This window comes from Haliotis rufescens, unplaced genomic scaffold (genome assembly GCF_023055435.1).
Source record: "Haliotis rufescens isolate VD_foot unplaced genomic scaffold, xgHalRufe1.0.p SCAF_16, whole genome shotgun sequence".
Lineage (NCBI taxonomy): Eukaryota > Metazoa > Mollusca > Gastropoda > Lepetellida > Haliotidae > Haliotis > Haliotis rufescens.
The window spans coordinates 19963133-19981714 of NW_025963846.1; the positions used below are offsets into that span (position 1 = coordinate 19963133).

The 18582-nt window shown below is 43.2% G+C and overlaps 1 protein-coding gene across 1 annotated transcript; it reads right to left on the bottom strand.

The window, feature by feature from the left end:
• On the bottom strand, nucleotides 1-17504 carry LOC124121811. The gene is made up of 12 exons (XM_046484888.2): nucleotides 17294-17504; nucleotides 14988-15182; nucleotides 13917-14069; nucleotides 13211-13381; nucleotides 12484-12634; nucleotides 11430-11708; nucleotides 10207-11253; nucleotides 8918-9601; nucleotides 7536-7725; nucleotides 4551-4759; nucleotides 2129-2256; nucleotides 1-904 (listed from the first exon to the last, which is right to left on the bottom strand). Exons 1-12 carry the CDS (start codon nucleotides 17399-17401, stop codon nucleotides 689-691), a joined length of 3531 nt encoding a protein of 1176 aa, XP_046340844.2. The 5' UTR covers nucleotides 17402-17504; the 3' UTR covers nucleotides 1-688.
• Between the last annotated feature and the right edge of the window lie 1078 nt (nucleotides 17505-18582).

Below are 18582 nucleotides of genomic sequence, written 5' to 3' on the forward strand. Positions count from 1 at the left end.
TAATTTTTATAATTTATTTCGTTGAATTATGTGCCATGTTGTTTTATATACTACATACACAAGGACACTAGTAAACTTTCCAAACCAAGTCGGTGTCTGTGATTCTGCTGAAACCCGTCACAGTAATTAGTACCTCTAATTCTACCTGTAGCTAGTGCCAGGTATACTCCGCAAGTGCCAGGTATACTCTAGTGTCATAGTGTTAAACGTAAAAAGGTGATGGAGTATACAATTATAAAAGATCGACAGTATTGAATGTCTTTTAAAACTTAAGTATATTAAATCTGTACCCACAGCATATTTCAAAATGAAATCTTAAATATATATTATGATCAAACAATTGTGTACATCATTGCCATATCCTCCATACCTCTTATATTAACAACATGGCCACAATTATCTCTCAGTTACACATATTTCACACAATAAAAATAAAATTTATCATATCTTGACCTAAGCTCAGTTCTCTGACACATATATGTTCGATGATACAATAACTTAAAATTATTTTAAATGTTACTTTAAGTCAAAAGATATTTCAAATCATAAAATAATATCCAATAAATTCAATATGATTACAGTTTACCAACATCGTGGTTTAATGTTTCAAACAGACCTAAAAATAAAAACAACAACCTTACAATTCCCACTTGTCAACAAATGGAACCATTTGCAATGAAAACTCGTGCTAGTGTGTAGCCCCGCCCAGGTGGTTGTTGCGCGACCTGTAGCCGTGCGGCAGCGTGTAGACGGAGAAGGTGAAGGCTGGGGTGAAGGACAGTGCCGAGATACTGCGGTCCACGTGGGGGCGCTTAAGCTTCCGATTGTGCCGAAAACTCCCTTTAACAAAGTTGCTGGCGAAGAAGTCGGTCAGTTGCTGTATGGGGGGAGACTTCTTTCGGTGCTGAGGAAACATCAGAAAATAAGCTTCTTAGGATTATGGGATATTTCGAAACAATATGATACCATGTAAATATTGTTGAGACAGATGTTTGTTTGTTTGTTGTTTAACGCCGCACTGGGCAATATTCCAACTGGATGACGGCGCCCGTAAATAATCGAGTCTAGACCAGACAATATAGTGATTAATATCATGAGCATCAATCCACGCAATTGGGATACGATGACATCACAATTGTTGCCATACCTCTATGACGTCATGCAATCCAACAAAATTGACTTACCTTCGTATGTGGTATGCGAAATATATAATACAAATAATCCCAATTATTTAGAACGTTTATTTCGATCCACGCATGACCTTTGACCTTCACAATTTCGACATCTCCACGACAGCCATCTTGGAATGCTATTTGCATCAATTGCTCGGACAATTTGATGTACAGTCATTGTGTCAGTTGACTTAAAAACACATATAATGTTTCCGGTGTATTGTTGGTCGTTATGGCCCCCTTTCGCTACGACCACGAATATCCCGAATCACCCTGAATCGGAAACTTTCGAAATTCGTAACCCATTCAACCCGATTAGACACGAAAGTTTGCATTATTGGCCGAATCATCACGAAACATGCACGGATCACGCACGAAATGTAAGAATCATTTACGACTAAGTCGTAACTATGCCGAAAGTCGTAACTATGCCGAAAGTCGTTCTTACTTAATTCTTACATGATTCGTTGTTGACCTGGGGGGGGGGGGGTGTTCCGGGTAGTGCTGGTCGTAAGAGGCGAATTGATCGGGTGGTCAGACTCGGTGACTTTGTTAATTGCATGTCATCGGATCTCAGCGGCGTGGTTCAAATGTTCATGGTTTCAATTGTCTGGTCCAGACTCGATTATTTAGAGACCGCCGTCAAAGAGTGCGTCACACACAATCAGATTACTGGGCAACCATGAAAACCAAAAGATGAAACTGGTTGGACACAACGCCTGTAGATGTCTTTTCCTCCACGGACACATAGGAGCGGTCAGGTAGCCTAGTGGTTAGAGCGTTCGCTCGTCACGCAGATAACCGGGTTCGATTCCCGACGTGAGTACAATGTGTAAAGTCCATTTCTGGTGTCCCTGGCCGTGATATTGCTGGAATATTGCTAAAAGCGGCGTAAAACTATACTCTCTCACTCACTCACGGGCACATAACCAAGCCAATAGATTCAGTACACTTACTCCCTTGGTGGTAGATTCATAGTTGGGGAGTGTGGAGAGAAGGTCCTTGAGGGTGAATGGTGGCTCCTCCTCAGCGTCGCTCTCCCTAGCTGTCACGTACTCTCTCCGCACCCCGTAAACCGAAGACCCTGAAACAGCAACCACGTACATCATAAGCGGATTCGGGTACACTCTGGTCCCCCTCGTGATATTTTGATAAGTTGGTTTACTCACTGGTGGTCGAAATGTGTTTTAAAAACAACACGTGACCCCTTACTATAAAAAAAATCGTTTGGAGGAATGACGATTCTCAGGGCATCCTCGACCAGCCAGTATATTATTTCTCCATTCAATCATTTTACGTGTGTAATCGGATTAAGTGAATTGGGTTTAACGCCGCTTGGAACAGTATTCCAGTTATACCACAGCGTGACGGCTTTATGTAGGAGGAAAGCCCGAAGTGAAGCAGGTCTTAGATGTTTACCACTTTGGTGAAACCCACGAATTGGATTAAATTGTAATGCACTACAAACATCCATTTACACACGTTCGTGCACGTCGCAATATGAGTAAATAATTCATCATCTATGCCGAGCTCGTTAAAACAGATATTTTACCTGATCCGATACTTCTCCTTGTGAAGATCTGAGGTCGTGTTAAGAGGTAAAAATGCATTCCAAAACCCTCAGAAAATGCATACAAAATAAAGATCCAAAACGGTGATAGCTTATCGATCATCGAAGCTTATCGGGAAGGTATCCGCCATTTTGGACCTTCAGCTTGTATGAATTGTCTAAGGTTTTTGGACTGCATGTTAACCTAGCATCAGGTTAATGATTTAATGGGCGTCGAGGCTCCCAAAGTTCTCGGTTGGAGTGAATCATTCAGACAAGCACATCTGATTTTTGTATCTCAAAAACGAATTTAAAACGTACAGTACGAACCGGCCATTATATCGTTATGGAAACATCGAAACATCCTGTCGTTTCTAAACGCCATGATGTCTACACTCACATGGTAGTTCATTGTAAGAAATATCAGCGTCATTATAGGGCATGGCAGGAATGTTTCGATTACCGTATCCCCCGTTACTCGTTTAATATCAGGTTGTTGTTTTTCTGTATGTCACAACCGGGGCAACGGATCGTCCCGTCAGGATGGTTTGCCAATGTACTTTGTAGCACTTCTACATCTCAGATTGGCTACAAATCATAAAATATTTTTAAAATATACATATCAGTCTCTTACTTAATGACTACGTATAACATGTGATAGTTTTGTGAGCTATGGATCGTCCCGAACGAAAGGTCTGCCATTCTTGAGGATTCCAGGTCGAAAATATAAACCGCTACGGGTTTTGGAAAAAAGAAATGGCGATTTTCGTTTTCGATCTGGAATCAATATTCAAAGTTGGAGACATTTCTAACGGGACAGGGAGCCCAGTTGACTGAGGCGCCGCAATTCGCTGTGCAGAGTTGCGTCCCTTGGGCATGCCAGAAACCTATGATTGTGGGTTCGAATCCCAGTTGGCCCCGATTATGTTTCTAGGTTTGTCAGCACCATAATTGTGCTCGTGGGTTTCACCGAAGTGGTAATCGTCTAAGACCTGCATCACTTCGGGCTTTCCTCCCACATTAAGCTCACATGCCGCGATATAACTGGAATACTGTTAAAGTGAGTGAGTTTATACTTTACATCACATCAGCAATATTTCAGCCATATCGTGACGAGTATAAAAGCGGCATCAAAACTCGACTCACTCACTTACAGATGACCCAGGCGTCTGTGGCGCTGCAATTTGCTGTGCAGAGTTGTGTCCCTTGGGCACCCCAGAAACATATGATTGTGGTTCGAATCCTGGTTCGCCCCGATTATGTTTCTAGGCCTGAATCACTTCGAGCTTTCCTCCAAATTGAGCTGACACACTGTGACATAGCTAGAATAAAAGGTGGCACTAATTCAACTCACTCACTCATAACATCTGGCCTTGATCGATTCTTACTGACAAGTGCTCTTGGGTTTCACCGAAGTGGTAAACGTCTAAGACCTGCAGCACTTCAGGCTTTCCTCCCACTTAAAGCTGACACGCCGCGATATAAATGGAACACTGTTGAAAGCGGCATTAAACACAACTCACTCACTCACTTTAACGGGACAATCTGTACTCCCCAGTAGAGACTATAGAAACAGTGATATTAAACGATGAACAAATGAAGAGACTGGGTAACTGTAGCTAGAATACTACAGTAAACTACGGTCATAACAAACTCAAAGGGACTACTAATTTTAGTTCGTTATAACCGTAGTTCGTTATATGTACATATACAGCATGACTACAGCAAGTAGACGGGACCAAAAAGTAAGTTCTTTATATCCGTCAGTTCGTTATAAGCGTGTTCGTTATAACCGTAGTTTACTGTACAGTGCACGCTCTCACACATACGTCTATTTGCATGCTTCTTCTCAGTAGAACCATGCTTCTTGTGACCACGGACTACCGTACAGAAACTCTCCTCACGCGAAGCTTTGGTATGCCTGGGGATGGCCGACTTGTGCTTGCTGCTTGCCCTGGAGACCCGGGGAAGGGGGATCGGACTCTGTGGGGGTGAGGATATGACGCACTTCTCGGCTGACAGCTTCAGGTCCGCGTTACTGGAAACAATCGAAAAATGTAAAGAGACATGTGTTTGATGTTGTTGCATGTGGCAGGAACCCCATGGTGATTCCGGCGCAGAATGGGTCACTAATAGCTTCTTTTTTCTTTTCTTTTTGTAAGAGTCGATTTATAGAGAACGGGTGTTTTGGAACCGAGTTTGGCTGATTAGGAGTCATGCCCCGGCCGTTATTTTGCGTTCAGTGGTTGCCAACGTGTTATTGCAGTAATATTGCTGATTGTGGCGTTAAACAACATTCACTCACACTTTCATTCTCTTGGGTATTATGGGTACAAAGTGTGAAGCCCATTTCTGGTGTTTTCCCGCCGTGATATTGCAGGAATATTGCTATAAAAGCGGCCTAAAATCATACTCACTCTTGAGTGAGTGAGTGAGTGAGAATGGTTTTACGCCGCTTTTAGCAATATTCCAGCCATATCACGGCGGGGGACACCTGAAATGGGCTTTACACATTGTACCCATGTCGGGGATCGAACCCGGATCTTCTGCGTGACGAGCGAACGCGTTTAACCACTAGGCTACCCGACCGCCCCTACTCACTCTTGTGTATGACAGGGTTGCGGAGATTTAATTTCTTAGTGGTTTTACATGGTTTTAGTCCATCTCATTCATCAGGCCCTTGTTAAACAACTACTGTTTGCTTGTTTGTTTGTTATTAACACCCCACTTCACAACTATATAACCGCGGCCTGTAAATAATCGAGTCTGGATCAGACAATCCAGTGATCGATATTGTGAACAACCACCCGATCAATCAAGTTGCCCATCCTGACCACCCAATCCACGCTGTTGCCTCTTACGACCAGCGTCGGTTGATGGGGAGCTATTCTAACCCGAAAACTCCATGAGGGTGATAGTCGCAGTGATAAGATCGCTTTGTCCCACATAACAATCTTATCGCTAATGCTGTCCCTTTTATCAATTGTGTTCGGGGGGCACGGGTGGCCCAGACGTCTAAGGCGCCGCGATTCGCTGTGCAGAGTTGCGTCGCTTGGGCAGATTGTGGGTTCGAATCCCCGTTCGCCCCGATTATGTTTCTAGGTTTGTCAGCACCATACCCGTGCTCGTGGGTTTCACCGAAGTGGTAAACGTCTGAGACCTGCATCACTTCGGGCTTTCCTCCCACATTAAGCTGACACGCCGCGATATAACTGGAATACTGTTAAAAGTGGCGTTAAACCCAACTCACTCACTCACTCAATTGTGTTCACACAGAACTGCTCTAGTCTTTGCTTTATGGCTGTTTTTTTCCGAACGGGGACCTGGAAGAGTGTTATCTTCAGGTTGTTACATATAATGGTACATGTGACTCAGTCGACTCACTTTACAGATCAAAGTCTTGGCGTAAGCGCACACCTTGGGAGACGGGTACTGTGCTGCAGGGTTGCGCTATCAACCAGGGGTTCACTTTCGAGGACTCGATTATTTACAGATCACCGTGATAAAGCGGACTGCAACCGTATGAGTGTGAGATTGGTTTAACACAATTTCATTAAAACCAGTTCTTAGTTCTCGCTACCGCTAAACAAAGATCTGAGGACATCCCATTACGGGTCACGTCAGACCGACCTTGCGCGAACTTTGACCGACCAATGGAATGACCAATCAGAAGACAGCTTTCTCGTGCTTTACGGCACTAATTGCAAATTGGCGACTACGCTTCGTAAATGTTTTGACAAATTCTCGATTTAAAATTTGAAACCTGAACAAAAGAACATTGTGGAATTGCTAATAGATAGTCCAGATGGATTCAGTCCAGTATGGATTCAGTCGTTAAACCCGTAACTGTCGTTCGGAATACCCCGTGTTAAATATTTCGAGGTTGCATGATTAGAAATCACATTCCGACTGTCACTTTCATGATCTGGTAAGCGACGGTCTGATTGGTTGGATGAAAGGTCGTTCTTACGTGACCCCCAATGGCATGTCCTCAGATCTTTGTTTAGCGGTAGCGAGAACTAAGGTATGATTTTAATGAGATTGGGTTTAGCACCGCTTTCAACAGTATTTCACGGCGTGTCAGCTTTATGAGGGAGGAAAGCCCGAAGTGATCCTGGTTTCTGACATTTATCAAGTGCACTTAATCAAGGAACACCCTTTATCTGATCACCTTCTACAGCAAGAGTGTGATGAAACCCAATCTCATTAAAATCAGATCTAAGTTCTCGCTGCCGCTAAACAAAGATCTGAGGACATCCCATTACGGGTCACGTCAAACGACCTTTCGTGAACTTTGACCGACCACTGAAATGACTAACAAGATGTCGACATCAGCCAATTGGAAAGCAGCTTTCTCGAGCTTTACGACACTCGTTTCCGTCTGGCGACTTCCATTTGAGATATGCTTGAAACATATGTTCTCGATTAAAAATGTTTAAAACTGAACAAACGAACATTCCGGAATGTCTAATATATGGTTGAGATTATATGGCAGTGCTTCCCACGTATTGTGCAATGCCTCTCCCGTTCAAATGTTTCTCCCATGGAAGCGAGAGATAGAGGATGGTTTTGACGGAATCAGTCGTACGGGCCGTAACTGTCGTTCGGAATACCCCGTATTAACGTTTACGAGGATGCATGATTAGAAAACACATTTGGACTGTCACTTTCATGATCTGGTAAGCGACGCTTTGATTGGTCGGATAAAACGTCGTTCTGACGTGACCCGTAATGGGATGTCCTCAGATCTCTGTTTAGCGACAGCGAGAACTAAGATCTGGGATTTTAATGAGATTGGATGAAACCGGAAGTACCTGTTCTGCTGTAGAATGCCCCTCTTTATCCAGCCAAGCCGCTGCTGCATCTTGTTGAGACAGGAAGTGTTGCTAGTGATACGTGAGATGTTGCCCGAGCTGCGCGCCAACCGTTCCCTCTGGGTTTTCAGGAGGGGGAGTCGAGCGCCTGTACGCGGCAGAGCCTGCATGGGATCGATCGTACTCATCTCTGAAAAAAAAGCAGCGTGTTAGTCACCTCGGGCCTATAATGTATGTTTTTCACAGATGAGAACGAGGCTGTTGCCAAATCAAAGAAACCATTTTTCCACTACTGAGCGATTTTAATTAATTTATAATATTTTAATTAAATGGGTCGAAATGTCTGGTTTAGCCCAGTGGTTAAAGCGTTGCGCCAAAATATCCGGGTTCTGCTCCATACTCCTATTGGGTACGATATGCGAAGTCTCATCGTGGTGTCCGTGTCGTGTTACAGCTGCAATAGATTTAGCATCGGTGTGAAAACACACTCATTCTTTTGTGGGAATCTAAATTTATCTTACTCGGCTTAGTTTTTTCTTAACCACTTTCAATTTTCATAGGGAATATCAGGAACAACGGCATCGGGTTATCACCACGCTATCAACCATGTAAATCGCCCCGAGTCTGACCACCGGTCCAACCAAGTGCCTTCAGCAAAGGTTGCTGGGAACCAAATGTCTAATCCGGAATCGGGTGAAATGCAACTAATGGGACTATAACAGGTGCAAATGAGCCATTTATAGACTTACATGAATAGAGATAGATACAGTAAAGGGAAATTCAAATCATTCCCTATATATCCAGGGCTCGCATTCCTGGACCTATTCCCGTGATTCCTTCGATCGCAAAGTACCCGAACATTTTACCGACCAATCAAACGTCGACATAAGGGTCGGGGAACAAGCTCCTCACAGCGATAGCCCGTTCGCGGAGTTCTCTATACTATAGGCTACCGAGAGTGTAACGAAGGTGTCACGCGCTGGGAAGGAGCTTGGTCGGGAAAAGTGTAAGGGAGGTAACTCGTATTATATAGGAACCAAGGCAATTGACAGTTTTTAGGGACATCCTTTCTATCAAAGAGATTTTTTAGGGGTTTCTTTTTCGTGTCACACGGTTATTCAATGTTGAATTTCTCGCAAATTCGATCATAATCAATGAGACTGGCAAACCCAACATTGAGGCTGGTGTGTAACTCGCATTCTGATTGGAACGTTAGACCTTGTAGCGTAGCCAATCAAATTGGCAAACAGAAATCAAGGGCGGGTAATTTTAGTTTGCGAGAACCACGGGGATGTATCCAGAGGCTGGTGTAGGTTTACCGGAATGCAAGCCCTGGAGATATAGAAGATGAATTCAAATGTGTTCCAATGCCATTCTCAAACCTTGTTCAAAAGTCGGTCCCCTGAGACTCAGGGACAGTAGACTCTTCTGTGTGCGAGGGTAGTTTTTGGACGGGATGGAAGCTACCCTACTGCGTGCCCTATCCTGCTCGATGATCGGCTCTTGACGTCTGTGTTCCAATTCTGGACTGCTAGGCTCCTTGGTGGGAGACGGACACAGGTCGTCTATGTTCACAAAGGTCACAGGTGAGGGGATGATGAAACTGTCCTTGGAACGAGGTTCGGGTCCACAGGATCCACTGGACCGAGAGGTCAGGCTGCTCTTGCTGGAATCCGTACACGCTTCCGTACTTTCCGGAAGTTGGGTCTCCTCGGCTGAGGTCAAGTCGGACCGGTCAACAACAGGGTGAAACCGAAGCTGGGCGCTTGCGTCCAATGCCTCCTGAGGATTGGTGTCATCTGTGGACTGCTGCATGTTATTTCTCCCTCGGGACCTAGCCCCGTCCCGCCTGTAGTGCTTTCCTTTCTTTAACTCTCTACCATTGATCTCTTCCTCTGCCACTGCTGTGCTCTCGTTTGACGTGCTTGTAGATGTCTTACCGTCGTAGGTGTGTACCTTGACGGCAACTCTTTTACGTTTCTTTGGCTTCCGTCTCTTCCATCTGTTGTAACGCTTGTCCACAATGGGCGCATAGCAGAAATATTTACCCAAAGGCTGCCGGAGTTCTGAAACATAAGACAGTTTTGAAATTCATTTTCACATTGTTACCTAGATACAGACGAAACAGATTTTAACGGCATTTTATATGCATATAGGTCTCGAACCGCGGACTATATATATTGGATGTTTCTTCAGATCTACTTTTTGTGTTTTTTTAACGGTTAATATATCAAAATATATTCATGGGTTTGAAAAACCGGCATTGTTAATTGTCATTAAGCAATAAAAAAAATAACTAAAAAATTACCAAGATGAATTGTCAAGGGTGGCCCAGTCGTCTAAGGCGCCGCGATTAGCTGTGCAGAGTTGCGTCCCTTAGGCACACCAGAAACCTATGATTGTGGGTTCGAATCCCGGTTCGCCCCGATTATGTTTCAAGGTTTGTCAGCACCATACCCGTGCTCGTGGGTTTCACCGAAGTGGTAAACGTCTTAGACCTGCATCACTTGGGGCTTTCCTCCCACATTAAGTTTACACGCCGTGATATGACTGGAATACTGTTAATAGCGGCGTAAATTAACCCCAACTCACACACGCACTCACAAATCGCCTTGATGTAGCTGTAATAGCACGGAGTAAAACATCGACACATTCAATTGTTTGTACATACCAGGATATGGCTGTTCGGTGTGTTTGCTGTTCATTTCTTGACGCATTTTGAGGAGAAACTGGGAATGAGGATTTTGCAACATATTATCAGGATCCTCGTCCTCCGCCTCCCCATCCTCCTCCTCGTCTTCTTCCTCCTCATCTTCAATGTCCAGCTGTTGCTCCTGTTGATGATCTGATACCCCCAACGTCCGGTTGTCATCCAGACTTGCACCATCTCCTGTCGACTCACCACCAGAGTTGTCGTGCACCCCGGGGACACTATGCTGCCAATGGTGATGCGGAAGGAACCCGTCTTCGTCGTAACTATGCTGGAGGTACTGAAAGTTGATAGGACTGACGGCCTCTTTCCGTTGTCCTTGTGACGACTTCTTTCCTCTTCCCTGTAAAGTCGAGTATCTATCTACAGCAGACGTGTTGCAGTCGATCTGGCTGAATGACCCTTGCTTTGTGGACCCTCCATAATTGTCACTACCAAGTGAGTCATAGCATTCGCTAGCAGACACATCATAGAAGTCGCTTGGGAATGCCCTTTGATAGCCCTCACTGACAACAGAGGACCTGCTTAAGCACCAGGAAGGCGTGCTGGCCAAACTTAAGCATCTTTGATCCTGGTCCTCGGGATAATCCTCAAGCTTCTCCTCCTGACCACACTCATCTTCCTCGCCCAAGATGTGATTCCAATGACTCCTCTTCTGGGTGGGTGTTAATGAATAATCCATATGGACTACGTTCATCCCATCGGTTTCCTCATAACATTTCCTCCCATCAACATTAGTCTCACTGTGCAGTTCATAGTAGGCATCCTCTGGGGTGTTATTGTGTAGCCTCATCGTGATCCCAAAGGCTGATGATCTTCCTCTGGCATGTCCTTCTCTTGAGTATACAGACAACCTGGAAATCTTGTCACTTTGGGATGTCACAGATGTGGTTTCACGGGCTCCGTTCTCAGAAAGCTGACTGTTCACTCGTGCGATCTCGTTCTTCATATCAGCACTGTGGCCCCACAGGTCCCCATACGTCATGAAGTTCACTCCCAATTGTGTATCTGTTGACATGCAGGAAGTAAAATAAATAAATCAATAAATCAATAAATCAATAAATAAATCAATCAATCAATCTCTGGCTATTGGACATATATATTTTTTAAACTGAAGAAAAAAATTAGAAGTTGTCTAATTATAACGGTTTATCGATTCATAAATTGTTTTCATTTCCCTTTACCGGATTTATATGCCCTGCAAGGAGTGAGTTGTTCCTTCTCCATCTTAGAATTACACGACCCCTTTCCATGGCAGCCACGAAAACCCTCCAGGTCCTCCCTGGTCAGCTGACCGTTGATGATTGAGATGGACCGACTGTTGTCCCCTCGCCATGGCCCGGAGATGGTGTCGGGTGTCTGTGTAATGGGGCGGGTGTCTGGTGTCTTCACCTGGATCTCTGGCTCGGGACTGAGATACTGGTTGCTCCAATACCGCGGGAACAACGCCCAGGAAATGTCGCCTGGTGGAAGAGAAGACAATGTCATGGTCTCTCTATCCATTGTAGGATGAAGTTGTTGTAAGCATACAATGAAGGCAAATGAACCTGAAATGAAGCCACTCAGCATATTCCCGACAGAATGTCGGCATTGACTATGGCATGCATTTTGTAGCTTTTAAGTTCATGGGGCTATGTTTTACTCGTAATAAAAGTACTATCTAGGAATGTATAGAAACATGGATAACCTTTGAAGGGAAATAATGTACCATGACAAATACATCAAACCGTTCATGACGAAAAAAGCTCATATCAAATGGCATCTTGTCTTTGCTTATCTTGCAAGTTTTTGAATAGATCAAGCACAACAAAAAACTGATAATAATTAACGAATATTCCTTTATCTCCAAACAGCAGGATATCAGTTTCAAACTGAGTTATGAACAATTAAAATAAGGGGGGATTTACAATGCATCCTTGCCTTACACCACTGAAATAGTTGCAATAATTCAAAATATTCTACTTTGATAATTTCTGAAGCTTAAGTTTGGAATAAGTATTTTTCATAACAGCAAATATTTGCACATCAACTGCAAATGAATGTAGAACAAACCAAAGAAGATCTTTATTAACAAAATCGATAGCTTTGGGGAGGTCGACAAACATACAGTTAAAACGTTTGTGAAAACACATCTGAAACTATAACTTTCTAAAAGAGGCACTCGGGGCTCTATTGGTGTGCTGGTGTTGTGGAATAGAAAGGTCCTTATAATACCTTGTCCTTTGTCCTTAATGTTACCTTTGGAGTAGCTCGGTAGCTTCGTTGTCCTTCGTAGTCGGGATGAGACGAGTATTGACTTCAGCCACTGGTGGTTGTCGTGTGCCGACATCCGGTGCTCGCAGCGGAAACAGTCGAAAGACGTGTTCACTACTCGCCCAGGCTTGTAATCCTGTATAAAAGTTCCACATATTAGATTTCAACGCTGACCAGGAGACCAGTGAGTGAGTGAGTTGGATTTAACGCCGCTTTTATCAGTATTCCAGTCATATCACGGCGTGTCAGCTTAATGTGGGAGGAAACCCCGAAGTGATGCAGGTCTCAGACGTTTACCACTTCGGTGAAACCCACAAGCATGGGTATAGTGCTGACAAACCTAGAAACATAATCGGGGCGAACGGGGATTCGAACCCACAATCATAGGTTACTGGTATGCCTGAGGGACGCAACTCTGCACAGCTAATCGCGGCGCCTTAGACCACTTGGCCACCCGTGGGCCCCTCCATGAGATTGAAACTGTCACATATATACTGTATGTTTCCATTCAATTTTGAAACAATAATGCAAAGAGAATATTTAAATGTCTTGATTGGCATACGAAAGGTGAAGCAAACACAAATAGTTGCATATTAGGCAAGGAGTTCTTCAAAGTTTGGCATCAAGGACTGAAAACCGACGGAAGTACATACGTGTGTACTAAAAGTCATGCTGTATATTCGTTGCCCATCAAAGCAATCAACAATCGTACCTTGCCACTAGCACAGGGAGGTTCGGTGGGGAAGGGAAGGCGAAGTCCACCCACATTCAGGGTCTTTGTGGGCAGGAGTGTGAGATTGTAGCGGTGGGGCATGTTCCTATTGCGACTCTGCTGCACGGCGGACCTTGTCTTTGAGGGCAGGTGCACATCGGGAAGACGGACCTGGTACAGAAGGCGGCATGAAGGCGGGTATAGAACTCAACACCAAACTGGCTGGCCGGAACAGTGACTTTTTCACAGTTAGCCTTGTAGCAACCAATTAAAGTAAGCTACACTGATGACAACTACCAGACAGACGAGATACAAGACTACACATCCGGCTATTTACTGAATGCGACCAGGTAACTATTTTGAAACACGAAGCAGCACGAAAAATATAACCAGTCGAAAATGAAATAATTAATACGTAATTTAATAGCCAGATGAAATATAAGCTGGAATTTTTATATTTAATTGTCGTACCAATTAAAGTTATTTTCAAACCTTGTCGGTCATTTAGCCATGTAGGGATTCCAACCCGTCGTCCGTGGCAACTAACACAGTCTGAATCCCCCCCCCCCCCCCCCCCCCCCCTCTCTCTCCCATTTTATACAACACTCTTTCGCTTTGCCATTTGTTCATGACACCCCTCAATCTCAGAGCTTTGAAACCAATGTTCATCACGTAACGATAAGTGTGTAACACCACAGTAACTCACATCATGATAGTCGACGACGTTGCTCTCGCTGGCGGCGGGGTTCCTGCCGGTGACGCTGAGGGGGTGCATACTGTCATCCCCCTCCCACTCACTTTCTGCACTTGACCCCCAGTCATAGCACTCCGAATTATCACGGAACATAGTGATCGGGATCTGAAGTGTTTTCAATCACACTATCGCCAATATATAGTATTCAGTCGTTTCAGTAGTTTGTCAAAGAAGAGCACGAGGGCCCATGAGACATCGCCACTCTATCGAATTCACCGAGCTGATCCAATCTTAACTTCACATTTTCCAATGTTCAAAATATGCATTCAAAAAGGGTTGAAGTTTGAAAGGCTCTATTGAAAAATATGTCGGTAAGTATGCATGAGTTTGAAAAGTCCCAATGATGTTATAATTGTTAATAAAAGCATGCATTCACACATGTAATAACACTGAACACATGGTTATGACATATAAATTGTGCGACCTATCCGTTAATCACTTGTAGCGTGATACTTAGATAAAACACCCTTTTATCACGAAGGCTACACAACGCGTTATTTTCTATTAAAGTTCGGACCAATTTGTGGGCTGTCGCACCGCCCCTATTCAGGATCATGGGATAGAGTAATCTCCCTTTGAATGTGTAGACGTTTTCCCTTGTAACCGCCCAGAAGGTCTTGTATACCAACAGTGAGTCTGCCAACCCCGTGTTGGTACGCGGGGGTCTATTAAGAGGGTGTTCGGAACTCGCTAGTGTGGTACGGGGGACGCAAATGAAATTGTAATTGGTGCTCAGATTAGGCATTTTAAAGAAGTAATTGATGATGTACGTTAAAGTTTTCTTTATAATATCATATTAAAAAATATTTTTTTAAGTAGTTTAATTTCAAATCGCACCCTTTCCTCATTGCTTTTGAGATTTGTGTTAAGTTGTAATTGTGGTTCAGGGGCAAGACTCAGATTGAAAATTAGATGGTATTCGGGATTCACGGGAGGGTGGGGTTGGCACCCTTAATAGTTGGAAAGAATTGCCTGTTGAAGTAGAATTGATTAATATCAATATTGGCTAAAGCTGCGACTTACCTCCTCTGGCCGTGCTGTAGGCGAGGGGGTCCTGGGGGTAGCTGGCGGGTTGAGGCCCCTATCGTGCGGGCGCGGCTTTCTCTGGAGGATGCATGTCCCTTGAAGGTTGCTGGGAGGGGACAAGGGCTTTTCCCGAACCCAAGGGTCACGTAGGCTCGGCTTTCGACATAGGCTCGGCTTTCGACACGCGAATCCCTTTCAGAAAAGGTTTAGATGTGAATTGCTTCACACATTTATTTTAATATACGTCGCTTTTAGCTATTCACTTTAAGTAGTAGTAGTAGTAGTAGTAGTAGTGATCTATAATCATGATGAATGAAGGCCTCCGGCCCGTGTTCATACAGGTGGCCAGTCAGCATATAATATATGTAAAAATATATATTAGCAGTCAACATGCATCTTTCTGAAGCAATTTTCATGATAAATATACATAATACTTAAGTAGTAGTAGTAGTAGTAAGTAGTAGAAGTAGTAGTAGTAGTAACGAGTTAGCTTTAAGTCCGCTTTTAGTCCGCTTTTAATTTTATATGATATCATAAGGGGTACTGTCAATCTATCATGATCTATACACATGAATTTGTAACTCTACACAGAGATGATAAAATAAAAGGATGGCGCTAAGGCTTGTACTGCGCAGCCTGGCCGGAAGCTGGCGGAAATGAGTTCACTGCACTTACCATTGGCACCTTTTTTTCCTTGCAAAGGACATATTACAAAATATATATTTACACTCATGTATTTCTAAACATTGAGTGAGTGAGTGTGGTTTTACGCCGCTTTTAGCTATATTCCTGAAATATCACTGCGTTGGACACCAGAAATGGGCTTCACTCATAGTTGATTGTTTTTTAACGCCGCACTCAGCAATATTCCTGCTATATGACGGCGGTCTGTAAAAAATCGAGTCTGGACCAGACAATCCAGTGATTGTCATCATGAGCATCGCAATTGGAATCATCCACGCAATTGGGATACGATGACATGCATCAACCAGGTCAGCGTGCCTGACCACCCGATCCCGTTAGTCGCCTCTTACGACAAGCATAGTCGCCCTTTACGGCAAGCATGGGTTGCTGAAGACCTATTCTATCCCAGATCTTTACGGGTCTTCACTCATATTATCTATGTAGTAGTAATAATAGTAGTAGTAGTAGTAGTAGTAGTAGTAGTAGTAGTAGTAGTAGTAGTAGTAGTAGTAGAAGTCAGACTCGATGACTTGGTTGATGCATGTCATCGTATCCCAATTGCGGAGGTCGATGTTCATGATATCAGTCACTGGATTGTCTGGTCCAGACTCGATTATGTACAGACCGCCGTCACATAGCTGGAATATTGCTGAGTGCGGCGTTAAATATCAAACAAACAAACAAAACATATCTTCTTGCTAAATCTACAATGTTTACGTCCCCTACGAAAACAAAATTTCCTAACGCTGAACAGATAACAGGAATTATTGCATGATTGTTTATGTTAGTGTCAACTTGAAGGGGACTACGTGGCTCAGACCAACTGTCATTTCCAGACTCAATTATTTACAGACCGCCGTCATATAGCTATTAAACAGCAAACAAACAAAACGTATCAGAAATGAGATTGATGCATGTACAAACGCCAGGACTGGTGACAAACGTCATGACGCATGGCGATATACCACCGGAAAATCAAACATGACTTGGTGTTAATGAATTTGCAATGATTGCACATGAGCCGAATGAAGAATTATATAGATAATTCAAGAGTCGAAATGAGGTTTTGTTAAAACAAAATCTTATCCCGAAATAAAAAGCATTTCATAGAAATAGGTCCAGTTACTGGCAATTAATTATTTAGTTGAATTGACAACGAGATTCTGTCAATTCAGTTCACCTTTTACATCCCTCTATATCTATTTCGTGGTATCTGTTTTGTTTCGGCTTTGTATAAACATTACAAAAATAATGACAGCAGCTATGTCATGGATTCAGAATAAATAGGAATTCACGTCTTCGATGCATCTCATTTTCGACTTCAGGAGTATAAGTAAAGAAAGCTTATTCTTGATGTACAGTAAACTACGGTTATAACGAACTCAAAGGGACTACTAATTTTAGTTCGTTATAAGCAGATATACAGCATAACTACAGCATATAGTCGGGACTAAAAAGTTTGTTCGTTATATCCGTTAGTTCGTTATAAACGTGTTCGTTATAACCGTAGTTTACTGTATATTGAAATTTAACCACCAAGGTTAATAATTTCATGCAGCCCAGTTCGCTTAACAGAATAATTTCAATGTTAAATCCTCTTTTTTTTCATTACTTTGTACCTTAGATACCCTGGTCCTGACATACAGTGGGTTCTGGTAGCTCCCCACACTCCGGGGGGAGGGGGCCTCCTCCATCACGGAGACTGGAGTGGGGCACGCTGCCCTCATGATCTCGGTGTATGACTGTCAGTCAGTGGGGGGCACATTGTCCAGGCCCTGCGAGTTTTCCTGGTAGGCAAAGCCATAACCTGCTTCACCCATGTAGGGTAAAGGCTTTGGGAGCTGATTGTGACGTCACTCGACATTGTGACGTATTTCCCTTATGTAATGATGTCAGAGGTGATTGTGGACATCAATGTAATCAGGTGCCGTTGTACTGAGCGATCTTACCACTAAAGTGATCGTAATTCCCATACCTTACACAGACCTCCGACAGACGTAGAGCTAAGATTGTTTTGTACAACGGCACCCTGTTCGTGATTTCTCATTCGTCACCGCTCGCCACGTTCCGTAACCTGCAATAGGCTTGTCCCGGAATAACACGAGTTCGTCGTGTTTTCTTTGTGAAATTACGTTGCTTGAAGAAGTTAGAAAATAGAGAAGATAACACTTTATTGTCCCGAAGGAAATTTGTGCTACATCTGCACGAGATTTTATAAAATTATTAAACATATAAATAATAATATTCAAAATTATAATATTTTTTTCAATGAATTATAAAAACATATATGTACATTTCAAGTTTCAAGTTCAAGGTGTATTTTTTCCCAATGGTGAGATAATAATAGAATTATTAAATGATATTATAAAAATTGCTCCAGTCCAGAGAATATCGGCTCGACAGCAAATGAATGTTGAAAACCCTGCCTGTATTGTTGTATATCAACCTCACACTACATGTCTGCCCTATTTTTATCGATAATCTTTATAAGTCCTATAGATAAAAGAATACCCGATTGATCAGACTATATATGGTATTAACAAACTTAAATTATATATGTGTATAAGTACATCAACCAAACGAAATTGAGATTTTAACTAGTTTTCTTCAGCGGGGGTATTTCCAAGACTATCTAACAAAGCAGTGCCAGTGATTTTCTATTAAAGATGCTCAACTATAAAGTACATATTTTGTATGTTTGTTGTATTAACGCCGCATTCAGCGCTATATATATGATGGCGGCCTGTAAATAATCGAGTCTGTACCAGACTACCAGGCAATGATCGATATTGCGAGCAACGATCCACACACGCCACAACCAAGTCACCGAGCCTGACCACTCGATCTATTTAGACGCCTCTTACAACCAGCACAGGTTGCCGGGGACCTATTTAACCCGGAATCCCAC

Coding starts and splice junctions, on each gene's coding strand:
- LOC124121811 (XM_046484888.2), bottom strand. CDS start 17,401: ATGAGGGCAGCGTGCCCCACTCCAGTCTCCGTGATGGAGGAGGCCCCC. Junction 13,382..13,916: donor ACGTCGTCGACTATCATGAT/GTGAGTTACTGT, acceptor CTTCTGTACCAG/GTCCGTCTTCCCGATGTGCA. Junction 11,709..12,483: donor GCTACCGAGCTACTCCAAAG/GTAACATTAAGG, acceptor CTCTTCCACCAG/GCGACATTTCCTGGGCGTTG.